This window comes from Fukomys damarensis, unplaced genomic scaffold (genome assembly GCF_012274545.1).
Source record: "Fukomys damarensis isolate Sample0158 unplaced genomic scaffold, DMR_v1.0_HiC HiC_scaffold_31, whole genome shotgun sequence".
NCBI classification, from domain to species: domain Eukaryota; kingdom Metazoa; phylum Chordata; class Mammalia; order Rodentia; family Bathyergidae; genus Fukomys; species Fukomys damarensis.
This window is the reverse complement of record NW_022900943.1, coordinates 18,955,090-18,982,315: the sequence shown is the minus strand read 5'-3', so window position 1 is coordinate 18,982,315 and position 27,226 is coordinate 18,955,090. Positions and strand designations below refer to the sequence as shown.

At 38.4% G+C, this 27,226-nt stretch overlaps 1 protein-coding gene across 31 annotated transcripts in view; it reads left to right on the top strand.

The window, feature by feature from the left end:
• Positions 1 to 27,226, top strand: part of Trpm3 (transient receptor potential cation channel subfamily M member 3) — a 506,665-nt gene that overhangs the window by 300,185 nt on the left and 179,254 nt on the right. For 27 of the 31 annotated variants that reach the window (XM_010638482.2, XM_010638475.2, XM_010638483.2 and 24 more), the window contains 2 exons: positions 3,910 to 4,084; positions 23,121 to 23,244. In XM_010638482.2, coding sequence (XP_010636784.1) covers positions 3,910 to 4,084; positions 23,121 to 23,244 — 299 coding nt within the window. Of the gene's footprint in view, positions 1 to 3,909; positions 4,089 to 9,873; positions 10,123 to 13,983; positions 14,232 to 23,120; positions 23,245 to 24,542; positions 25,190 to 27,226 lie in introns of those variants that run through there. The other 4 variants (XM_033757630.1, XM_033757634.1, XM_033757635.1 and 1 more) reach the window with 4 other exon arrangements.

The window sequence follows — 27,226 nt, the reverse complement described above, 5'->3', positions numbered from 1 at the left end:
GAACTTTTCTAGCTCATAAAGATGATGGCAATGAGCTCAGTGAATCCAGCAGGGAAATCCAAAAATGTTTTTTTGTGTGTGCCCCTAATAAAAGTGTACTGTCACATCCCATAGATTCTAACTTGTAAATTTGGGCATATTTCTAGAAATTGTTAAAATATCCAATGTCCAAAATATAATATAGAAAAGTATGAGCAGAAAAAAGGGGGGGAGGGCAGAGGGCAAAATTAGGGGGAGAGGAGCCACATCCTGCTGCCAGTGATCCCCCTGAAGGAGTTAACAGTCAGTAAAACTGGTCAGTGGTTATTGGACGCAGTTACCCTGGATGCAGAAGTTTATTTGAAAGGCCATCCTAGAACTTGCCTCAGTGAGCTGCATAAATAACACAGACTGATGCTCTTTACAGCTCTATGGACATGTTTAATTAAGGTGGGATTTTACTATGTCCCTTATCTTTTAAGGTCCACTATTAAGGTACTTATGGATAGGCATTAAGAATCCATGAACCCTTTGAACTTACACTGAAAACTGTGTCTATCCATTTACTTTTCTGGGAAGGGATCATTAGCTCTCATCAGATTCACAAACATGTTCTACTATCACTGCCTCTACAAAACAGGCCTAGAATCATAGCTTTGGGTCATAGTCATTGACATTTTCTTTACTCAGATACACAGGCAATATGTGCAGGTACATAACCAGACAGAAAGCCTAACATTACTATCTTGGCAAGGATAATTTATACTAAGTGTACTAGTCAGTTTTCTCATCACTGAGACACAAATTCTGACACCTACAACTCAAGAGAGGAGAGGCTTAATTTAGTTCATGGTTTTGGGACATGCAGTCCATGGTCAGCAGGCACCAATGAGAAACCTCATGACAGAAGGACACAGTAGATCAAAGTTGCTTAGTTCATAGCAGCTGGGAAGTAGAAAAGGTGAACAGTGCCAGAGAGGAACAGGCAAGGGACCATGCATAGTACCTAAGGTCAAGCCTCCACTACCCACCCAGGCACACCTAGGAGCTTGCTTCACTAACCTGCTAGGTGTTGATCCAATAAAGTTGACACATCAGGATTCATAGTACTAAGCATGGAATTTTTAGGAACAGTCTGATTCTCTACCTCCTATACTAGGAAACTTTAAAATGCTTCTATTTTAGGCAACACCTTTTACTGTCTTTGGGAAAAATCCATATTTTATCACTGAAGGAAAGTGGGCAGAATGTGGAGGCACAGATATATTTAACACTTTGAAAAAAGAGATAATACTGTGTACTACACAATTTCAAGCACTGCACTTGAATTCTGGATTAATATATTTGCTTTAATCATCTTAATTGATACTGTTTCATTCCAAACATATGAAATCTTACCTCAAAACAGTTATTTCTAGAAGTTTTAATATTTTGATACACTAACAACTACATTAGCAGGAAATAAACTGGTAGTTTATTACTTTCATATAATTCTGTGAAAATTGGTTCTTTGCACCCGTGTAGCCTCTCAAAGGGAGGGAAGATTTCCAGCCATCTTTCTTGTTGTTCTACAGTCCCTAGATCAGTGATGGCGAACTGCAAGCCAAACCACTAAGTGCCAACAATGCAATTAAACCTGCATATTGAAATTTTAGTTTAAAAAAGTCACATATTAACATCTTTCATCTTAAAAGAAAAACAAATAACATGCACACCATAGGTTCAACTGCCCTACATGGAACATTCTAGAAGGCCCATTCTAGGACTCGAGTCTATGAGAACATTGAGTAGATTACACTTGGTCTATGAGTTGTAAGCAAAACTCCTGCTGACAGAATTCGTGATTTAAAATGTGGCAGGAGTTAAAATATGGCAAATTCCAGGCTCTGTGAGAAGATCCTAGAATGAAACTAACTATGTCCTTTGACATAAAACAGAAGACATGGTAATGATACAAAGTAAGCAATAGGAGAGCATGTGCTAAAGCAGACAGAAAAATGAAAAAGAATAGCATTTGGGGAAATACATCATAAATAATTTAGACATTGGAAAAGTTGCTGCTCCTCTAAAGCATATTAAAATAAATACAAATCCCTATTGGAGTGAATTTTTATGACAGCAGATTTTCCCCCAAAAGAAGTGCGTTGTATTAACATTTCAATTCAGCCTTTAATCTATGCAGCAGCTTTTAATAAAAACTTCCTTCATGGTCACAATCAGCAGCAATGGCAAAGTGTCTCCTTCCTAGAAACCCAAACAGCTTGGGAGAGACCTCATGCCTGAATGAGAGCTTCTTGACCAAATCCGGGGAGCAGCACCTCTTACTTCCTGCCCCTTGCATTTGATGGAGTAATTCTCCTAGCCTGCCCATCCACAGGAAAGGAGGGGACCCCAGGTTACTTGTCTACTCAATTTCCTCTGGAGAATACAAAGAAATCTTGGCATCTTCCTTCATCAGCAATCACTCTTTTGTTTGCAATTTTTTAAAGATGGATTTAAATAGCACCTGTTTTTGTATAACTGGCATATTGGACCACTCTTTTAGGATGAAAGTCAAACTATGAAAAAAATCAGGGGCAGGGATTTAGCTCAATGGTGCTGGCACCTGACTCTAAAGGGCAAGGTCCTGAATTCAATCCCCTGTACCAAAAAGAAAAAAAAACTGTGCAAAAAATCATCTTTTCTGACTTGGAAGCGATGAAGTACTACAGGATTGATGTACTCATATTTTAGAAGTAAAACAGGTCATGTAAACCAAATAAAATCTCTTACTAAAGCAGCAAGAAGCCAAACTCCAAACTATTATTTGTCTCTGGAAAAAGGTTTGATATAAAATAAAACCACAACAAAAGGAATGAGAGATAGAACTCAACCAAAGATTTAGTGTTTAAATTCAGATTCACAGAAGTGGCACTGAATTTTGTTATCTTAAGTGTTTGTTCCATATAATAAGATCTCCTTTTTATGATAGTGTTCAACTTTTTAACTTTCTAAGTAGTTACTGGGGAAAAATCACTGTGATACTGAAGAAAAGGAAATTATTCAGTAAACACTGATACTGAAATTTCACTTTACGGTGTAATTTATATTTCATGATGTTTTGCACGGACATTTGTTTTCAATACTTCTCTTAAATGTGTTAAGTTGAACCACACAGAACAAAGCTGATATTAGAGCAATTTTTACCTGAAGTCAGCAATGTCTTAGGGATTGGAATGAATAGCTTAGATACCTGAAAAAAGATCTGTGAAACCCCTTAACTGATTTCAACACGTGTCTACTGAATACTACTACGTGCCTGGCACTTTGCTTAGTGTGAAAGACACAATTACAATTACGGCAGATGCCATGCCTTCCGGGTCATCTACCATAACCTTTATGCCTTTAACATTCAAATCATCTCTGGTCAGAACACACAGGCCCATAATTCAGCCAGGAATTATAAGCCCCCTACTGACTCCCATAGCCTTTAATAAAAAGTTAGACATTTCACTACTGTGATAACTTCAGAAAGGTGGCAATTTTTAGCTTCTCATTCTTCATATAGGAAACTAAACTCTGGATAGATAAGAGACTTAATACCGCATTTAGCTTCTAGTCTCTTGGCTGTTTGCACAGTGCTTTCTCTGTTAACCAATTCTTTTCTCCTCCCTCCCCATAAGCTCTTCACTGAAAAATGCCTCAGCTGCCCACCCCTTCCTGACAATTGCTGGGAGGGGGGATAAAGTTAAGCAGATTCCCTGGGGCTGGGGGGCGGTGATTTCCGCTAAGTTTTCTGTAAATTTTCGCTCAGTATTTTTATTCCTTCATATGTTGTTTCCTCCCTGTGCTCAGTAATTTTAGTTTGTGCTTTTTGTTTCTCTTTTTCTTTGGTTTGCTGGCTTTGTGTTCTTTTCTCCTTTTTTCCTTTTCTTTTCCTTTTTAATGCAGGAATCGGTCAAGGTGTTCCGGTGGTGGCACTCATTGTGGAAGGAGGACCCAATGTGATCTCGATAGTTTTGGAGTACCTTCGAGACACCCCTCCTGTGCCGGTGGTTGTCTGTGATGGCAGTGGACGGGCATCCGACATCCTGGCATTTGGGCATAAATACTCAGAAGAAGGCGGGTAGGTACTTTGCCAGGCACCATGGAACCCTGAATACAAACTTGTGTTCCGATATTGGAGAAGACAGGAGATGATGATGCTTTTCAGTAGCTCAACCAAGACCCTCACGTCCTAGCTAGCTGCGAAAAAAAGTCTACACTGTTTATTGTGGGAGGGTGATGGGTAAGGATGGAGGAACATGTTCTAAATGTTCATGAAATGAGAAATTCCATGCAATCTATACTACACGACACTGATTATCAGGGGAAGAAAGGAGGTCATAAGACAGGCTTCCTTTCCTCTTTCCTTCATTTCTCCTTCTGTCAGTTCTTCTTCCAAAGAAGGGAAAGTAGAAATTAGAGTAAAACACACCAGGCACAGCTAATTTGGATCAAAGAGTGTAGGTTAGTAGCCTGCAAAAAGCTGAAAATGCAGCCTCTGGGCTCATCCTCCAAACCACAGCCTGCCTGACAGAGTCACTGTGTGTTCGCTGGAAACCATCTCTTCTCTTCCCATCCTAAGCCTTGTCTTTGGCAGCCATCCAGCCCTCCAGGTGAGCTGCTAAAACAGGAAGTCTACCTGTTAGTACAGGAAGCTAGGTAGCAACTAAGGAATGAGGAAGGTCGTGGGCCTTCCAGCATAACATTGCAATCATCACACTGATTTTAGGCCTTAAAGATTAGATCCAAGGGGGCGGGGGGTAAGTGAAAGCTTACTTGAAGCTTGCTTACTGGATATTTTAATTCAAATATCATTACCATTTTCTTTGCTTTTTAAATTTTTAAAGTTACAGTACATGTCGCATTGCCATTTACTCCTCCCAAATACTTCCCCTTGCTTTGAATATCCTGATCCCATCATCCTTGCCGCTTTGTGAAGCACTTCTGGAAGTGTGCTTCGTGTCTTTAGTTGCTCTGTTGTGGCTGCCTTCATGTCATGAATGGATTCAAAACATAAACCTTCCATAGTCATCTTGACTTCGGAGAAGAGCCAGAAGTTACAGGGTCCAGGGTCAGTAAATAAGCTGGGTGAGGACACACCGTAATGCTTTTATTTCACAGAAATTTCCATACCAGAAGCAACGTGTGACACGGAAAGTTATCACAATGGAGGTTTGAAACCATTTGCACATTTCTCAGGCTATTTTCTGTGCATATGTTTTCTTCAGTAATAAGCCCTTCCAATGTTCAGAGTTTACGATCATGTTCCTGGGTACAGATTCAGCTTGTACAATTCCACCCAAGTCAAAAGACTACAATCAACATCACTTTATGTTGGATAATTATGGATGCATCTCTTCAGAACAGGAGAACTGGATGGTTTTTATGGAGATCTCTGAATACTGGTCTCACCATCATAACCATACACTCAAATCTCATCTCCCACAATGTTCTTCATTTAAAAGCTGAAATCTGAAGGGGCATGATTACACACTCCTATGAAAGTGTGTTTGATTTACAACACACTTTTTTTTTTCATCGAGTTCATTGGAACATTTTAAGTATAAGAGTACAGTTACATTCATCATTGGGATCTTGTACCTTTACATGACAGGTCTTGGTTCTCATTTTTTCCCCTTACCCCTACCCTCCCTTCACCCCCTCCTTCCTTCCCTATTTAAAAATACTTTACTTCCATTTTTTTCATTTTCTCATATTTTTCCTTTTCCCTTATTACCTTTCCCCTACCCTTCCCACTTCCCTTACACCTTTAGCCCTTTTCTTCCTATTTCACATCATCAATTATACACTTTGAAACATAACTTCTCTTTAAATTTATTTTATTAGTACATGTCTGCAGTACACGATGATTATGTTCATGGTGAGGAGTAGGTACATGCACATATTTTAAAGTTTTATGTCTCCTTCTCAGCCCCACCCAATACCTCCTGGACACCTCCTTCCATCTCTTGGTCCCCTTCCTAATTGCAAAGATCTATACTGTTGGTCATTTTATAGTTAAAGACCTGAACAGAGCATTTGCCCAATGGTCTTCACGTTAGCTACCAAAAAAGAGTTCATGATCCTTAACTGTGCTTTGTGTTCAGTACAAATTTAGCCACGATCTTCACTGCCTTAACTATAGCAGCTTTAAAAAATAAGCTCAAGACTTTTTATAGTTTTATCTTGATTTTGCTTCCTAGTGTTTGCAAATTATTTTCCTGTATTCCTACAAAGTAGATGTAAGTTCACATGAACAATTCAGGTTTCCTTTTAAAAAAAAAACTAAATAAAAAGATGTTCACCTCAGTATTTCAGGCTTTCTAAATCTAAACATAATAAAATTCATGACCTAGTGCTTATTAATTATGATTATTTTGGGTTGTGTGCTTTGAAAATCTTAAAATCTTTCATAAGACTGCCTTTCATCTCTATTTTAACATGGAAGATTATACATTTAGAGCCAGAAAGGACACTAGATAATTTAGTGAACAAAAATTCAAAGAAGTTATGCACTTTGTCCAAGGCCACACAACCCATGATCCCAAACTAGGATTCCTTTTGGTATATTATAAAATTCACTAAAGGGCTGAGGTTTTAGCTCATTGGCACCGAACCTGCCTCACAAGCACAAGGTCCTGAGTTTGATCCCTGGTACCGAAAAAAACATTTCACTAAAATGTGTTTTGAAACATATGTTTTAGTGTTTCTCATAAATATTAAAAATATAGTATTATTGAGATATTTAACTATCCTGAAGCTGCTCTCAGCCTCCTCTGTGCATAATTTTTAAATTTTTATTATTTTGTGTATTCCTAATGCATCCCGGCTTATAAAACAATGTCCAAATGGATGATCCCTCTGTTGTATAGATTTTTTTCTTCTTTTCCTACCCAGACCACTCTACTCAATACCAAACTTAAGATTCAAAAATTACCATGCCCTTTTAACTATACTTGGCTGTCTTAGTTCTATTTTTGTGGTCAAAATATACAAAACTATACTCGATAGGGGATCTATACAAACATATGAGCCATGGGTGATTATCCAAGAGTATAATTCTATCCATACACACAATGAGTGTAGAAATGAAGAATTAAGCATCATTTTTTAACTTGGGACTTTTACAAATTAAGCATTTACAGTGCTTAAAAGGAGCCAAAGGAGAGGCTCTGCTTGCACACAGACACGCTGTCTATAATGTGTTATGATAAAAATATGTTCTTGGCTCCAGGAAAGCAATGATAAATTTATCATGAAGAAATAAAGGCAGAATGCTTCTCTGTACCATCTGAATAACGGCCAGAATTAATGATGTTTATTTAGCTTGATAAGAAATTGTCTCGCCACATATGTGCAGCCAATTTAAAAAATCATTTCTAACAAACATTAGTTTGCAGTGGCGTGCTATAACTTAAAAAAAAAAGGCTCTACCTAGACTTTATTCACCAATAAGGATTTCATCTTTGACTTCCAATAAAGCTCAACAGAGTTGGCGTGTTTCTCTAAAACTAAATATCATAGTATAGTGATGCCTATATGAACAGCCTAGATAGATAAATGTGTCATAGTACATACAAAATTAGATATAAAAATATACATTATGAAACCTTTATTTCAGGACTGAATCTGTATCTTTTCATTTACTTTGGTAATTTAAATATGACCAAAAATTGAATTCATTGTAGGTCACTCAAAAATATATGTCCAAGAACTATAAATGTGCATATTCAGCTATGTGGCTTTTCATTTTTATACTATGAATGAAATTTTCTTAACTTACATTTTAACCTTTATGACCTATTTTGTCCTTAAATTCCTTTCCAAGAATATGAGTTTGACAAAGAATGACTTAGAAAGCAAATATAACTGGCAAAACTGATTAGCTTTTGCAGATGAGATTGAGATAGAAAAAAGACTGCATCTATCACAATACAAAGTGGTTTGGATAAACTAAGAAACAATTGCAAGAAAAATCTTATTTTTGTCCTTTTCTGTCCATGTCTGCTCTATGACGTATACTACCTAAAAGACATGGTCAAATTCCTTTTCTCCCTTGTTATGGATTTTCTAGGTCTCGTTTTTTTCATAATTTAGAATGAGTCAGCAAGCACTTTCTCTAACTAATGTCATTGCATTGAAAATATCAAATTTTGTTTTTGAATCACAGGGAACTAAACACTCTAAACACAGAGAGACTAATGCTACTCAAGAAGCATTAGATTTATTACATAAGGTTTTAAATACTCAGAGTCCACTCCTTGCATTTAAACAAAATAAGCATTACCCATACTTGGCAACATCTTTCTGGGTGTAGTCCCCCACTGCTGAAATCAGATTCCTTTGCTTGATGACTGTCACCCTTGAGTCTCAGACTGCAGAGAAATGTGGCCTTGGCCCCTCATTTATCATTCAGGGAACAAGTACTGCACTGATGAAAAATGTTGGCACAAAAACAAAGGCATCTGAATGCATGTGCATTGAGATGATTCTAATTCATCAAAATTTTATTACCTATGCTTAGGTTTATTTAGCATCTCTGCCCCCAAAACAGTCATCTGGATTTACCACTTTTAGACACCTGATGGTAGCAGAAAGGCTTAATGATTTTAGTCTGTTCATAACTTTTGGGAAATTCTCAATCAGTGAGGCAAACGCTGGCAAACAAGAGAATGTCCTTACTTGTAGTCCAGTGGAATTTGAATTAGAGACTGCAATGGATAAATGAATGATGCCTTACTCTTGGGAGAAGAATAGATCATGCATTTCAGTCAAAATCGAACTTTACTACTTAAAGGGACCTTAATAAGAGCTTTTCCATTTTTTGATTTATTGAGGCAAGGTCATAAATGGAACACCAACTACAGATGAAAATGGAAAAATTATGTTGCAATTACATAACTACATATTACTAGCAGAAATGTGGGAAAGCTTCTCTTCAAATAACTATCAAAATGACCAATGATAGAGAAAGTCATAGAAAACTAGACATTTTAGAAACCCGGGTGTATTCTGTGTTCTCTGGGGCATATCATTCATGCCATGATTTCAAATGTTTTCTCCTCCTGCTCCTGAGATTTCAAGTGAAAGCTAAAGAATGTCAAAGCCTTATTATTTGTCTCTGAGGTTGGCATAAAGAAAGTAATTGATCTCGATGGTTTATGTTCCAGCATGATTCAGAAATAATAGGATTGTCAAGTGAGAAAAGCAGAAACATATCAAGCATGCTGACTTCAAGTATCCATTTTAGTTTTGAGTAATTTCATCTTACTTTTTTTTTTTCTAGAATGTTCTATAGGAAACATCAAACCCGGATTCTTTGTATGACTTTCTTACAAGGAAAGTAAGAAATCTTGGAAACTTCTTGTACAAAGAATACCAGTGGCTTTTTATTTAAAAGCATGCTTTTTAGACTGTTTTCCAAGTTAACATTTATTGAGTTCCTACTATGTACGTGGCTGGCCTTAGCTTTCAAGAATATTACAGTGGATATTAAAACACAGATATGAATACACCAGAGGGTCATGTGTGCTCTGATAAAGGCACTGAGGGTTTAAGTAGCACAGAAGATAACAGACTCAAGTGGAGCTTTCCTCGTAAGTGCCCTCTCAGTGGAGTAGCGTGTGTCAGTTATACACAAAATGCTAATATGATCCATTTCTCTTCTTCCTCTTTCTCATCAAAGTCTAGATCTAAACTGAGGCTCTGCCTGGATGACAGGAAAAAATAATAATATATTTCACCTTTTGTATAACTCAACAAGGAAAAAAGATTCAATCTGGATAGGACTGAAGGAAATTGGTAAAGGAAACAAATTCTTTGAGCTGATAGTGATGGTGTTTGTACACATTTTTTTTTTTTTTTTTGCAGCACTGAGTATTGAACCTAGGAAATGCTGAGTTGCATCACCACCCTTTCTTAGTTTTATATTTTGAAACAGATCTTACTAAGGTACTCAACTGACCTCAGACTCAAGATCCTCCTGCCTTCACCTCCCAAGTAGCTGGGAAATATAGACATGCACTGCTCTGCCTGGCTGTGGAACATATTATTAAACTGAATTTATATATTTAGGTTCAATGTAATAAAATTTAATCCAATAAATAATGTAATCACATAAGCTAACATGTAATATATTAATCATATATCACCAAGTATGTAAATAAATGCGTATAGCTTTATATATACATATATTTTTAAATTTTAGCTGCAGATTTAAAGATAGAACAGAGAACCTAACTGTTCAAATTATTTAAATCACCAGCTACTTTTTGAATGCTTGTTTTTGGTGTCCTGAGTGCTATGAAAATAAATATGACTTTTCTCAACGAATGTGCACTTCCTCGAGGGACGCAACCAATGATTTCCAATTAAATATTACTGAATTATAAGAAAGCACACAGAGATGTAGGTTGGAGTGATGCAGAAAGTTCCACACAGCATTACTGTAATCTTTCCCTCAGTGGAATACATAAAATATAGATAAATAGCTAACTGTTACTGTATCCAAACACCACAAGGCTGGAGGAGCTCCATTTATTTAGGAAAATGCAAAACAAGGTAAAATACTTGGGTCTTCCAATTTGCCATTTAATTTCCCTGTCCTCTTGGAGTGAATGAAGCATGGACTGAAAAAAAAAATTATCTGGAGTTTAGGGAAGCAGGTATCATGGAGGGAAAAATTTTATTGATTAAATTGGCCAATTAACTCCCTACATTGACTACATTTGCTTTAGAATTGCTCCACTGCTGGGTCATGGAGAGAACATTCTTTGAACATGAATAACAAACATCAGCAATTAGCTAGATAATTAATCCATTATTATAGAGAAATCCCTTTGGGAGAACCCACAACTTTCAAGAAGTCCATCAATGACAGATGAAGCTTTTAAAGATATCTATCCATTACATTCCGGACATTTGCTTGGCTAACTTTGGGTTACTGCTTTTACAGAAAAAATTAACAATAAGCCTGTGGTTATCACACTTCAGCACACATGACAATCACTCGGAGAGCTTTAGGACTTATAGGTTCCCCTCTAATCCTGGTTTTGATAGACCTTGGGTGGAACCCAGGTAATGCAACTGGAAACAAAACTGCGGATGATTCCAAGCAGAGCAATCCATGGGTCACCTTTTCAGAAAAGTTTGTATAATTTACGAAAATTAGATTTCTAATGCACTGTCATGTTTTAAAAATAGCCTCACCTGTTTCTGTGCCCTCCGTGTACTCTTCTCACAAGTCACAGTACTGTGACCACAGGGACTTTGTACCCTCTGTTGCATTTGCTCCATGGAACCAATTAACTTCAAAAATATAATTTAGCAAGAAACTACCCCAATTTCTTCCTTTACCACAACTGTGCCTTGCTCTGAACATGTCAGACTTCAAAATCCTTCCCTAAAGAGCAAGCTATACCACAAGTACACTCCTTGGGATTGGACTGATGACCTATCTGGTAGTATGCTTATTTACATGAATTTCTTAAGAGCATTTGGTCCACTTTTGCAGATTATTCTCCCACTAGTTCAAAAATATATGACCAATTAAAAAAGAGAAAGAAAAAGAAGGTGAGAAAAGCAAAGGTTGTTAGAAGTGCAGTGGTGCTAGCTGCCTGGGAAGGTTGAGTCTCTCAGCTGTTCCAGAGGCACAGTCATTAGGGCCAGGAATGGAAGCTCATCCACCACTCAGCCCCACCACATTCGCCTTTGACTTAATTCTCCTAGACGATCATTAGAGCCCAGCCCAGGTACCAAATTTTCCCTTTTGAAAGCCCCCCAACTTTTTCTCAAATAACATCTTAGGTAGAATTACGATCTATAAAAACAGACAGGATATGCGTTTGCTCGGTTGAAAGGAAGGCAAAAAAAAAAGACAGTTCTCAGACTTTGCCTTGCGTCAGAATCACCCAAGAGGATCCCTAAAACAAATGGCTAGACCAGAGATTGAAGTTCAAGAGACCTATGGTACAACATAGTTATGGTTAATGACAGTACTTCTCAATCCGTGAACCTCCTTATCCTGCTCGCCAGCAAAACCATCCTTTCCCTGCTTGCAAGCACATCCTGCTGTCACAGGCCTCCCTGTCTTAGCATGAGAAGGATAAATATATTTCTTTACCCACTTCATTTCTCTCGGATTCTACAGTATAGCCTTTCTCTTAGGAAAAAAAATTGTTGCAAAAACATGGAAACCTACAAATACATTTAAAAATGTATCTGAATGAGGCATAGATAACAGAAGTCCCCATGTCTAATCCTCTTTTAGAGAAAATGAATTCCGTAATAGCCTGTCTGTCATTAGACCCTGAAGCAATATAGTGGACTAATATCACATTCTGTGATAATATTAATAATGTCGGTAATATTCTTAATTTTCCCCGGATTCCCCCATCCAAGTCTCAGATGTTGATTATGGACCACGGGATTTAAGAAAACCACATACAGCATTGCCATCTGCTATAAAACATTCTTTAACCATAGCAAGTCTAAAAATGCATTAAAGTAGGATTTCACAGATAACTCAAATCTGTATTACTGTTGTCTAAAAAGGCCCCCATTCAGTTTCAGTAAAGCCTTAATTATTCTAATTGTTGGACAACTATCTTACAGTTGATATACATGTTTATTATGTGTCCTGGAGTATTCAGTACAAATCAAGGTCTATCTATGCATAGAAATCCTCAGCCCTAAGCAATAGATATATGGTAGCCAAAATTCCATGTGTTGGAAGCAGAGCTAAAATTTAAGAGTTCATTCAGCCTATGGTCTTAAGTAGGTTTTTTTCCACTTGTAGTATATTTGAAATTTTATCACCTCTGGTGCAAGAATAACAAATAGTTTTTCTGTTTTGGTTTGTTTTGGTACCAGGGATTGAACTCAGGACCTTGTGCTTGCAAGGCAGGCGACAGCACCACTGAGCTAAATTCCCGGCCCAGACAGTTTTTGTCTTGAGTGCCAAAGCAAAGCAATTGGTGGTGGCTTTCTAAAATTGTTTGAAAATGATTCTGAAGTCACATCTGGACATAGAAAAAAAGAGTTCTGTTTTAGACTAACACAAATGAGGCAAAGGAAGGAATTTGTAGACAAAAGATGTCATGAATGTTTACACTGGAAGGGAGCAAAACTCTGAGATAGCCCCATATCTCTAATATTGACAGGCAGTCACCCAGTAATAACAGTGAGTCATGAAACCAGTGAGGAAAATAAAAATACTATTGGCAGTTACCTTAGAGAGTCAGGTAAAAGGGACCAGTCAATTTTTATCTGTTCTGTGAAGCACAGTCTTTAAATTATCTGCTGATATGAGCCTTTCCACACGGGCATGATGCTTAGGAGATGAAGAACAAGAAGCTTTTTACTGTGGGGTATTAAATGAATCTGGACTGAAAGACAAGTTACCAGATAATGGACAGCATGTAAGAAATAATAATATAAAAAAATCTAAAAAGGAATCCATTACAGTGTAACAAAAAATAAGAGACAATTATATTTGCCCTGACAGCAAAATGTAGCATAGGAAATCAGAAGAAATACTCTTGACAACTTACTTTGAGAATTTAGATTTACTCTTCCTTTTTCCTCACACCTCTGGCCCTCTCTCCAGCAGCATTCATGAAGCAAATACATTTCATTCTCCATGCAAAAGCAAGATCGAAATGCATTGCTTCATCAGCTCTATGAGATCGCCAGGATTCCTAGACCCCACTTTAAATGTGATGAAATTAGGAACAAACAGTTATGCCCTTTGCTGGAGTGGTCTTGTATCTCAGAGGTAGAGTACTTGCCTCATGTGTGTGAGTCCATAGGTTCAAGCCCCAGCAGTGGAAAACTTAGGTCCTTTGCTAAACATCTCACAGCTACGTAGCAATATCTTTCCAAGCAGACTGAAGCTGGAATTACGTTTGTAGCAGTAACAACATATTACCTCCAAAAGGATGGGACCCAGTGACTACAGGAGGTTTATTTTGCTTTCTCCAGAGCCGAGTTATTTCAGACAACAGAAGATGCTGCATCCAGTTTCCATCTTCCCTCTCAAACTCTGAATAAATGTTGAGCCAACACTGAAAGCATATCCGGTGAAGCAGTGTCCCTATTTTGCCTGCCTGGGGATTCCACACATCTCAGTCCAGCTCTCACTCTCTCATTTATGCTTTTATGCAGGGCCTAAAACAATAAAAATTCTGACCATCCCCTTTGCATGACTGCGGGCAGTATTTACTGGTGGGATTTTGCTTGGAATGAACTCAGAGGATGTGCTTTTTATTTAGCAATTTTGGCATATCTACTTGACCATGTGGCAGTCCCTGTGTTCTTTGGCAACACAACACTTTCTACTCTTGGGCACATTCATAACCAAAGGCAAAGAAGAGGAGAAAAATTGCATAGACAGATTTTGTACCTAAATGTTAGTCCCAGCCCAAGGTGGACATCTGGCGGCCCTGCCAGCCTGAAGAGCAACACTATCCAGTAGAACTTTCCCTGATTATAAAATCAGTATCTGTGCTGTCCCATCAGAGAGGCCCCAAGAACTGAAATTTTACTAAACATTGTGAATTTTATTTCACTGTAATTAAAGTTAAGTGGTGCCATATGACTAATAACTACATTGGATGGCATAATTCTTATATTTCTGGAATTGGTTCACAGAAAACTGGGAATACTCCAATGTCTGATTAATTTCCAATGGTAGTTGACCTTGCCACTTTCACATTTTTAACCTTTTTTTCCATCTAACATTGTGTATCCAGTCATTAACAAACATTTTGAACAACACTTACGTTCTAAGCCCATCATAGACACTGGTGAAAACACATTGGTGAACTAAAAAGACACACGCCCCTGTTCTAATGAAGCTTATACCTTACTTAGCAAGGTTTGATAGAGAGTAAACAAACATACCATGTACCATTTTACAGGGTGATCTGCTATGGGGAAAAATAGAATAAGGGGATCAAAATGAGGTCAGTGACAAAGCCTTCCTTCAGCACCTTGATTAGCACCAAGGGAAGGACAGAAGAGAATTATATGAGTAATATAATATGGTCCATGTACAATCCAAGGCCTTTACTGTCTAGTTAGGGTTTTCTTAGATTATATATGCCATATGTAAAATTCATAGCACAGAACTTGTTATAGTGAGTCCTAAGCGCCTCTTCTACTACTCTCAACCCTACCCTACCACCAACCTACTGTTTCCTTTGGGATATACATCTTTGCCTTGCTTTGCCATTGCTGGCTCTGACTTTAGAATGGGGGAAAAATAAACATTAATGAACACTTTATAGGTAGCATTAATAAAATTTTCCAGAAAACAAACTGTACCACAATATGTATGAATCTTGCCCCACTAAAGGCAAGATCCTTCTTAGATCCTTCTACCTACCTCACATTGCTAGGTGAACCCTCAAGAAAACCCCAGATGAACAATTTTCTAGACCAGACACTGAAGTAGGATCAAAGCCGCTCTCTCTCTTGTGGGCCTTAGCTAACAGCAGACACTTGTATGTAAAGCTGATCATCAGTAAAAAGTTTCTCAAAATAATCTAATCATCCCATTTCTGTGTTCTGTTCAATCTTTCCCATTTTTCTAACCAGTGTTATTCTAAAAAAAAAAAAATACTAATGTCAGTTACAGTTAAGTGTGAGTTGAACATGAATCATCTATTATCCTAAGAGTTATTCTTAGAACTTCCAATTGTTGAACAAAATATTTACATGCCTTTAATTAAGAGAAATTTGGGGCATCTGTTAAGAATGATTCTGGGAAAGTAGGTCCTTGAAATCACAGTGCCGAGTCTTACACATACAATGTATAACATCCCATCTCAGGTGTAGAGCAGAAGAAATCTCCACTTGTTTCCAATTATTTAAACAAGTTACTAACTTTGCATTAATATGCAGAGTAGAGGCCTATACATTTAGGTTAGCATAATTCACTATCAGAGATTTTTCCCTCCCCATTCTTTTGTCCTTTAAGCCCAACTGTGACGCTCACCAGCTCTGCAGTCTTAAGCAATTCAGTTCACCTCTGCAGGCCTTACATTCTTCATCCATAAAATGGCTGCCCTAAAGTTCTGTCATTTCTTTACCCTGAAGCTTGAATCCCTGGGCAAATTTTGATTTGCACCATGGAAAACGGACTTCAGAAGTATTAGTCATAAGTTTCAGGAAGAGGAAACAGTCAAGTAAGCATTCGAATCTCAATGCTTGTTTGACTTCAAGATGGTAAGCCATTATCTAAGAGTAACGGTTTCAGGATAGCTTAGCATCTAAGTGACCTTGTTTATTCCTGAATGACCATGATGAAAATGATCCAGAGCTAATGGGCTCTCCCCTTGACATTCTGGCTAAGTGGTTTGGTATTGCAGCCTTTTCTATCCCATTCACATACCAGTTTCACCCAGTATTTAGTGAAATACCACTTGAATATGCCTCTCTTCCATATGGATTGACTTCTTCGGCTACTTTGTTTGCTTCAGTTCTGAGTTGTGCATCATTGGAATTCTTTGCAGGTATGAAAGACTCAAAAGTATTTAACAAAAAACTGCCAAGTATTCCATACCTCTGTGCTAGGGATAGTGCTGGGTGTATTCTACACATGATCTTGTAATCCCCAAATACATCAACCCTGAAAGACATATACCACTTCTATTGAACAGATGATCTAGAGGCTTAAAGAGATTGAATAACCTGGTTCAGGTTCCTTGTTAGTAATAAAGAATCTGTATTCTGACCAAAGGCACCATGTAATAGTAATTACATCATTCCATCTTCTACAGAAGACTACAAAGCCAACATTACCCATTCATGTATGGCACGGCATTAAAGAAATGTATATTATATTATGTTTATGTGATATAATTACTTCCAGTTGTCAAAGCCACCACAATCTGTATGTAGGAAATTACCTTAATATCAATGAAATCCTTAAAGCTTTCAAACAGTTATTGAGCATTTTAATTAGCAACACATTACCCTAAACATTATGGAGGAAATGAAATCAGGTAAGACTATCTGTTGTTGACAAAAACTACGAAGAAACTCAGAGAAAATTAAAGTAAGTTCTAGAAAGAGTATTAACAGGCATTTGAGTTGAGTGATCCATTCATTTCTAAAAACCTGTAAATTTGAAAAAAGATATGCAGGTGGCAGGAATATTAAGAGAAAATTAAAGTAAGTTCTAGAAAGAGGATTAACAGGCATTTGAGTTGGGTGATCCATTCATTTCTAAAAACCTGTAAATTTGAAAAAAGATATGCAGGTGGCAGGAATATTTCTTAGAAATGAATCTTATTAAAGGCAAGGGCAAGAAAATCAAGTAACTGTTGTTCACACCGAATGCCACTTTCTCCCATTTTCCCAAATATGCCTCAGATCTATCCCACCATGGAGGCAAAGGGGCTTAGGGAAGATCACATGTTTAGCCACAAAAAGCAGGCAGCTCTTCATCCACTGTCAATCCACAAATACTCAACACTGAGCCAAAATTGAACCATGCACTCTTCTAGAATTTAAGGTACCAGAAGAATAAAAAAACAATCACTGATTCTAGGAGTTCATAATCTGCTAGAGGAAACAATATGCAGTTGTCAAATGTTTTGGGAGTATCAAGGGAGTAATAATCAGAGACTTTGCACAGGAGGCAGAGTTTAAACTGAAATTTAAATGACTTCTGAGGGATGAGTAAAAAACTGGCTGAGCGGTACACACAGCAAGTTCAAGGGCATAAAGGCAGGATCAAGTGAGCTTTGGAGACAGTATTCACAGGATGTGGGTGAGGGAACAGAAGAAGTGAGCCTAGCTGGGCAGAGAGCACATGGACAAATCTTAATGCCATATAAAAATTGAGATGTTGTTTTGCGAGAGATGGGAAGCTATTCCAGGACTCTATGAAGGATGTGATAAAATCATACTTGCTTTATAGAACTATTCAACACCACGGGGAATAGCCTGGGGGACAATAACCAATTAGGAGTCTTCTGATACCATCTGAGTAAGAGATGAGGAGGACCCAAACCAAGGTTGATAGGCCAGGAGTTAAACTGGCAAAGTATCTTAGAAAACTAAAATTTTCTGCCATCTACTTTCTAACAGGATTTGTCAAAGCCAACAAGTGATAAAGTTTTACCTCTCCTAAAAGAACTCACCAGGAAATAAACTTAGAAAATTAGTTTTGGTAGTGACTTAATCTGGTCATTAAAGGCTGACTCACGTAGGCTCAGATTTTTACTGAAGATATGCATTATACACAGCATTTGGCAGGGACAGTGTGATGACAGCATCCATGGAAAACAGGCTCTGGCCAGGTACCCAAGTCTAAAAGAAATACCTGGCACATGCTAGTTGTCAAATAAATGCAGATAGCTGCATCAAAGTTAAAACTATTCAAAGTTTCAGTGCACAAATCAGTGATGACACTTTGGAAATATTTACGAGTGGTTAGATTATCACTTTTAAGGGCAATGGCAGTTCTCACAATAATTGGCTGTTGAAGGGATGCTTCAAAAAGCAAGGCCGGTGAGGTTGTAGACCACAGAAAAGGTTGTTGCTTCACACTCTCTTATCTGAGTACAGTCACTTGGTGGAGTTGTCTCCATGAGGATCACCATGAATGCATTCTTTCCTCCCTTCAAGAGGAGTGCATTCCTTCCCTCCTTTTGAATCTGGGCTGCTCTTAGTGACGTGCCCAATTAATTAAATGTAAGGAAATGGCATTCTAGGACTTCTGAGCCTAAGTCATAAGAAGACTTGCAGCTTCTTCCTGAGCCCTCTAAATACTGAGGACCCTCCCTTTAGGAGAAGGCAGCTTCTGTGTAAGTTTACCTACCCGGAAACCACCAGGGAGAGAACAGTGCCAAGCCGATCCATAGCTCTTTCCACCACCAGAGCAGATAGCAGCTCTGGAGTAAAGAAACTGCCTCAGACATTACAACTCTAGTACATGATACAGGAAAGAACTGGGTCCCTATATATTTCACCTCATTGGGACCACCATGGGATTCTTCAGCCATTCCATCCACTCCCACTGAGGCACAGATATCTTAAAGCAGAGAAATGTCATGCCTTATCTGATCTACAAAATAATCAACACAATAAATGCTGTGCTGCATCACCAAGTTTCGGAGTTCATTATATATTATTAATAAGTTACCAGAATATATGATGTACCTCCCCCTCAGCAGCTTGATGCTTCAACTATTACTCATCTCTCAGTCCATAACTTAGTGTCTGATACATGAGGCATCAGTGTGATTGGCTGAATGAACAACTAAATAAATGTGCAAGTGTCTTCATGGATGTTTGCAAGGCTCAAGTATAATAAAGCTTCCTTAAATATAATTATTTTCATTTCTCAAATATAAAAGCTTTAAACCACTGGGATTTCCCAGGATGCAGAGGACTGCTAAGCTCAGGAGAGCGCTCTGCATTGTACACAAATGCCCGGACCACAGGTCATGCTACTTAACCAAAAGAAATACAGTGACTCTCTCCTAAACAGCATCATCACAGGATAGAAACAATAGCAAATGTTTACACGGAACCTGCTCTGTGCCTGGCACTTTTCTCATCCCTTTACAAAGATGAACTCATTTAACATCCACTAGCTTACTTCCATTTTACATATGTGAAAAAAAGACAACATAAAAGCCAAATATCTTTCACATGATCATACAGCCAGGAGGTGATGGCTTACATCCAGAGAGCTGGCCTGGCAGCCATGATGCTTTTTTGTAATAATATTGTCCTGCCTTTCTGGGAACAATCATGCTGATACATGTGGCCCCAGAGTTATGGCATTTGGGAGGAAGTGATAATTTTTACCAAGAGGAGAAATAGAGGGTTGGTAAATAGAGAAAAATGCTATTTTCTGTGTCCTTAGTGAAGACATGTAACTTTTTGTGTCCTTTATGAAATATTTACTCATTTGCTTTGGCTTCAGAGAAACAATAAAATTTCATTTTTCTTTGGAGAATTAGAGATTCCACGAAAAATTATTCTACTAAATCATGGTACTAACAGTTTTTTATTTATATAAGTAAAAATGTGTGTGCTGTCTGAAGAAGCTAATAGAGAGCATGTATGGGGGTCACACAAAGGGTTCCTCTCCTCAAAAGCCATTAATTAACCTAAAATTAGCTCTTAGAGTCTCAATTTTGAACGCATTTCTAATTTTCACATCTAGGAACAAAAATATGATATTGCAGATAATTAAATTTATTCAGAGAATAATATTTCTATGTGTGGGTTGTATTACCAGCATTTGAATAGAATACTAATTGCCAACTGGGGGTGGGGAGGGTGCTAGTTATCCTGAGCTCCGCATAAACACTGACCTATTTTAAATTACTCTGTGACTCATCCAAAAATCTCCACGTTATAAATACAGTATTTAAATGGAGACAAAACAGCCGCAGTACAGAGATTTTCCTCACTTAAGTGACTATACTTCCTATCACAAAACCATCTAATTTGAAGTGTACCAAAAATAACACTGCTACACATATGGAGCTACAAATTAAGTTTCCATAAATAGGACTGCTTTGTCAAGGACCCGATTCAAAAACTGAAATTTCACATAATACTATGATCATGTTTTTATGTCAGATTTCCAATCACAAGTCTAGTACCATAAAAAAAATTTTAAATGAGCTCATCTCAAACTTTGCTTGTGATTAAATATCATGATCCAAATTTTTAAATCTCTCCAATGTTTTAAACAAAATAGTGGGAAGAATAAGAAAAAGAATAATATCTGGAAATTAGGTTCCCCAATCGACTATAAAAAAAAAAAGAATTAGAAGTAAATAGAATCTTCACACTACTAAATGCTGTTTGCCATTGCTCTCTTTGTTCCATCTACAATCATCTTTGTTCCAACAATGATAGGGATCTCACACTATGGAAAGACCAACCTACTTCTCATAGTCTATAGTTTTTCCTGCTAAATGATTCAGCCAAAGCCACAACCATGGTTACTTGTGAAACTGGGCTGAAAAGTATGGATAATTAGTGTCGTTAACATCTGTTAACCTGTGAAATCATGACTGAATTGCACATATTCCTTGATTTTTATAAAGCAGCAGACTGATTGTAAGTGACAGACAGATCCCTCAAACAGTTAATGACCTCAGGGAACTTGGATTTCATTACAGAGGGTTGGCATGGAAGACAAATTTTGAGATGTTATAAAAATTAAACATCAGTAGGCGAATGATTAAACCCCAGCAGAGTTTTCCTTGAACCCACTAGATTGTCTGTCGCAAGTTTCTCTACTTCATAACCATGAACAGTCACAGCAGAACTGATGGTACACATCTTTCTTCTCCACTGGCTTGTGACTCAGTGATGGCTGGGAATGTGTGCTTCTCATCTATCCCTGTATCCTTGGCACATGCCACTCTTTCTGGCACTAAAATGTTCACTGTGCGTCTCTTGAATAAGTGAAAAAATGAATGGGTTCAGGCTGGCCCATGGCAAAAGGACCCAGAGTCATCCAGAATAACTTAGAGAATCTTAAGATTTGATTGTAATTGTATATATCCTCGATAACAAATCTTCCTGGAGAAAAAGAGGAAGAGTAACCCAGTCCTCCATCCAACTGAGAGACCTTTAGGATTCGTGGCATAACAACATCATGAGGGATGCCATCCTTTTCCAAATAAAGCTGACATAATATCCAACCTAATGGGTTTGGGTGAACCCCACACAACCCAGGGCACAGAAGGCATCTAATATGAAGACATTCTCAAATCTCCCATCTTTCTTTCTTATATGCAACAAAATCTTGCTTTCTTGTTGAAATCTCACTGTTGTCTGCTGCCGTAGCCACAGTAATGAAGAGGCAGTGGTATGGTGTACCTAGGGCAAAGAAAGGCAGCATGGTGCCCTGGAAGGATCCTTGGACAAAAGCTCAGTAGAACTAGGTTTGGATATTGACTATGCTATGTATTTTCTTTATGCTCCTAAGAATTTGGCTTTTCTTGGCTTAAATGCCCTTCCTGTGAAATTGGACAAAATCTTCTGTAAACATCAAATGAAATAATAAATATCAATTTATCTAGGAGTTACTGATATTTCCATAATGAAAACAATATATAAATTGTAAAATAGTAGGCAAGTTATGGTAATCTTCCCCCTGGTCCTTGAGAGCAGTTTTAGCTTAATTTTGAGCAGGATCTATAAAATAAATTCAGTTTTCATTGCCTGCCAATGGCTGCTAGGTGCCCTTTCTTACCAGGCTACTGAGAGGAATTGAAAATGAGTTGTAAGTGATCCATATTCAAGACATAATTGTGACTGTTGGATACAAAGCATCTTGCCTGCTTTTATTCACCCTTCTATAGAATGAAAACTGCCTTTTAATAAATTAGCCAGTATCATTCCTTCTGAAGGCTCAGATTTTTGTTTGCTGTACTAGAGCAAAACCTTGACATAAATAGTGATAATCTGAATCATAAGCCAGATAGGCAATCACCTATCTACATGGAATTTCAGAGGAAACAGAACTACTCTTGCATATTGATACTCAAAAGTCCATTGATACCTTTTTTCTCAGAAATAATTACAATTTACAGAATAATTCTTACCAAGATGAAAAGGATTAAGGGCATTTTTTAAAAACAACTTAAGGGAGAGGGTATTAAATTGCAAAGGAAAAGAGAAAGAAAAGAACTAAGCAATCTTCATATTTCATTACATTTGGAGATATTTAAATTGATTGTTTTTAAGGGTATTTTTCAAACTATCACAGTTGAAAATCGCTATTGTGAGAAAAACACAGGAAGAAGCAACTCTTATCTAAGATAAATTACTGCTTTTTGTGTTCTATAATATTTCTATTGCACAGTAGGGTGGCTAAAGTACAAAATACAGCATTTCAGTATTTCAAAAATAGCTAGAAGAGAACATTTTGAACATTATCACCACAAATAAATGGCAATGTATGAGGTCAAACACCTTTGATTATTTCCCAATAGGTCGCGTATTGAAACACCATGCTTTGCCCCTTTATCTATGTGCAGTTACTTGTGACAAAAGTAAACTGGAAATGCAGAAAAGAAATGTGTACTAAACTGGAGCTGCGTTGACCTGTTTGACCTTGGTTTTTATTGCAGACTTATAAACGAATCGCTGAGGGACCAGCTATTGGTAACTATACAGAAGACCTTCACGTATACCCGAACCCAAGCCCAGCATCTGTTCATCATCCTGATGGAGTGCATGAAGAAGAAGGAGTTGGTATGTTATCCCCCTGGGTACCGGGCCCTCTTCACACCCCCATCTGTTGACTTGAATCATGCACCAGTCTCTTTTCCTGGGAAGTGTATAAACCTCCTCAGGCTTCATTGGTGCCGGTAGTTTCCTCTCCTAAATAGCTATGACACAGCTTTCTCTGCTTTGGACTTAATGCAGTTCTGTGAAGCAGGGTTCTAGCATCATTTCCTCATGGAGCTCCTCTAAATATTTCTGGCTGCCTCGACCAAATGAGAGGAGAGGGAAAAAAAAATCAGTCTCCTGCTGGGAAATGCATTTTAGTAGATCCTCTCAAGTTTGGGGGTTCACTTTTCTTGTGAATAGTGAATCACTGATGCTCTTTGCATCGATAATCTCCGGCAATGCACATACAGGGTAATATGTTCATCTGTACAGTTGGAAAACAAACATATCTGGGAAATTACATAAACATGTGCACAGGTTTTGAAGTGCCTCTTATTGATTACTAAAGCATTTCTTACATCAGAGAAATTGTCTTGCAAATGTGGTGTCATAGGGACCCTCTGCTAGGGTGAACAGAAATAACAGGAAGTAACATTTAATAAGCACTTGCTATATACCAGGCAGGCAGCTAAATTTTTACATGTATTAAAAGTGATCTTGCAGCTACTCAGATGACAGAGGTGCAGTTAGTTAGCACCATCAACCTCCATATGACTAGTCAACAGAGAATGAGGACACAAAATCAGTGGTATCTAAATTTCTGTGGGAGGTATTTTTACCCAAAAATTGTCTTTTGGAAACCAATGTACTGAAAGGCCCGTTCTGGGTAGATTCCCAGCGGGCCTCGGCACGCAGAAACTGTTTCCAACTAGTGAGCCCAACGAGTGACATAATTGGCAAACTCCTAAGATTTTTCAAAAAGAGTTGATTAGATTAAGCAAGATAGGGCCCAGAAAGCATCCACACACACAGCCGTTCTGAGAAGCCTTCCAGCAGCTTTCAGGTTTGGAATGCCAGGAAAGCAGAATGGGTCACCGCCAATCCCTCAGTATCTACACAGGCAAGTAGTCAGCCTGGCCACCACGCACAGTGAGGCCAGTGAGCAGTTGGGCTGCAGTCATGAACGCCACGCCACCCCCGACAGGACCGCCCATGGGCCGTTCCTACCAGCTCCAACGTGTTGAGCTCAATGTTTCAACTCTCTTCCTCCAGTGAGTTGCCTAAACTTGAATGGATTTCTCTCCTGAGGTCTGAGCATTTTTCCAATGCTGAGGCCAAAGCTAACAGTGAACATTTACTAGAATTATACATTTTGGCAGTCCCACCAGCCCCGACTGGAGACGACACCATCCTGGAGGAAAGGACTGGACAGGCACAGCCGTGCAGACTGCGTGGTAGTACGTGCAGCCCCCAGTAGCCACGGCGGCTGAAAGCAGCAGTGCAGCTCCTACCTAGCTCACCACTTTCCACACCTGTGCTGATGACGCTCAACACCCTGTCCTCCCTGTCAGCTGTTGGGCCTTTAGGGGTCCCGTGCTTCCATCTTCTTATTCTCCCTTGGAATCATCTTGCCTCAAAGCTGATGCTGCTCCCAAATCCAAGGCTTTACAATACACTCCTCCCTCTGAATACGACTGTCCCACTGCTCCCCTCCCATGGCTTCATTTGCACTAAATCTGCAAATGGATGCTTCTGCATAAAATAACCCCAGATCCAACGCCTAAGCCGTCCATGTGGGAGTATGTTGTGCTGTGCCTTGGGAGTCCACGCTATGGTATGTGTGTGTGTGTTCTTCCTCACCTGGGTCTGCGTGCCCAGGGCTTCTCTGTACCACTCCTGACCTGAGCACTTTGGTTCTAATTCTTCTAGAAAGCTGGGCAATCCTTGTATTTGTTCTCAGTTGACAGCCACTCCTGTTCCCTACAGTTGTAAAGCCTTCTATATTCTTTCTAAAATTTAAATCACACCTGGGCCAGGGATACAGTTCAGTGGTTCCATTACCTGCCTCACAAGCGCACAGTCACGAGTTCCATCCCTGGTACCAAAACACAAAGAACAAAACTTAAATCACACCTTTTTCCTCTTATTCCAGTTATATATTTTAAATGCTAACCCAGTATTAAGTTTCTTCCATTTTAGGACTATTTCTTCATGATGTTTGTCATTTCCTTTGATAAACAGAAATTCTCAAACTTAATGTAGTTAAATTTGTCAGACTTTTTTGCACTACATATTTTACCTCTTATTAACACCTATTCAAATATTACAAAGAAAGCCGGGTGTGGTGGCGTATGCCTGTAATCCCAGCACTCGGGAGGCTGAGCCAGGAGGATCGCTGCGAGTTTGAGGCCAGCCTGGGCTACATAGTGAGTTCCAGGTCAGACTCAACTACATAGTGAGACCCTGTCTCAAAAAAACAAAAAACCAAAACAAAACAAATATTACAAAGATATATTTTCCTACAGAAATGTATCTAGCTTAAACTTTCACATGAAATCTACAACCCATCTAGAATTGACTTTTCGCATATGTGAGGTAGAAGTCCATACTGATAACTAACTGGTCTGCGTACACCAGGGCCATCATAAACCAAGATTCTGTATACACATCTTTCACTTTCCTTATCAGTCTAGTGTTCTAAGCCCTGATATGGTGGGGCAAATCACTCTCCTTGTTATTTTTCTCCAGCCTGCCAGCTATTTTAGCCCTTTGTTCATACATAAATTTTAAGGTCAGCTTGTCAAATTGCACACTCATACAATTAGGATTTACAAGCGGAAATGAATTGAACTTAAAAATCCATTTCCTTCATGCTCCACACAAGATCAGGGGCCATAAGATGAAGCATCCTCCAACTTTCTTCTCCATTCCAGTATGAGGTAATCTTGATCGATGTGGTTCGTTCCTTCTATCTGGTACCAGAGGAAATGGTAACCTCCTCCCCTTCTAAGATTCTCCAGCATGGCTACTCACATACTTCCTGTGTGAACTTGCCCTAAAACTATACATTTTTGAGCATTAACCCTCTTCAGACTCCTGCACTGGGTTCAAACTTTACCGTCCACCTTCCCGAAACGTCATGACACTGTGCTATTCTGCTCGCCCTTCAGGTCCTGTTCCTTTCTTTGCCCTTCTATAAATGCAGACTGAAGCTTTCTTCTCGTTTCATTTTTCCTTTTTTGTGTCACAGCTTTAAAGAATTGAAAGCCTTCTGCCGTAAGAGAAAATACCTCTCCTTGAAATTCTGTCGTTCTTCCTTTATAGATTTAACTATTTTATACTGTTATTTTTCTTTATTCAGTAAACTTGCTTATTCTTGACAATGCCTGTCTTGTCTTTCAGTTCATCTGATATTAATATACTAACCTCAGCTTAAGTTCATACTTCTTGAGCCTTGATTTTATTTCATTTCCAATTTTCCTATACCTTAGGTGCTAGGTGATCTTCTAGAAAAATATATATAGCTTTTGTTTTATACCATATTAGTTCCTTTTTAATAATCTTAATCCATTTGCATGTATTCTGTGCTATTTGCCCTGAGTAACTTTTTAAAATAATTTATTTTAAGAATAAACCCATTTAAATATTTTCTATAGCATCCTTTTTTTCTTGATAATATATCCTCCTATTGGCTTGGACAATGATCTCTTTGGAAATTATTCACAGAACTGTATCTCTGACCCATCTCCACCACCAGAATTGGAACACGTAGCTGGGTATCTTGCTTAGTTTTCCCATTGTTCCTTTAAGATTTTCATGTCCAGAAACAAATCAATCTCCCCATTATCCTGAATGTCTCCCAGCCCCACAGCTCCATGCTGCTGCCCCTTCTGATTCATTTCTTCAGTTTTGAGAACACAGGTCCTTTCCTTTTCCTTACTGTACTGGCACCTCAGCCAGCCATTGCCAAACTATCTTGATTTTCTTTTGGAAGTGTCATTTGTATCTGCCTCCTTAACCTTGCTTCCGGTATCCTCCATTTTTCTTTTCCTTCACTGGGGCC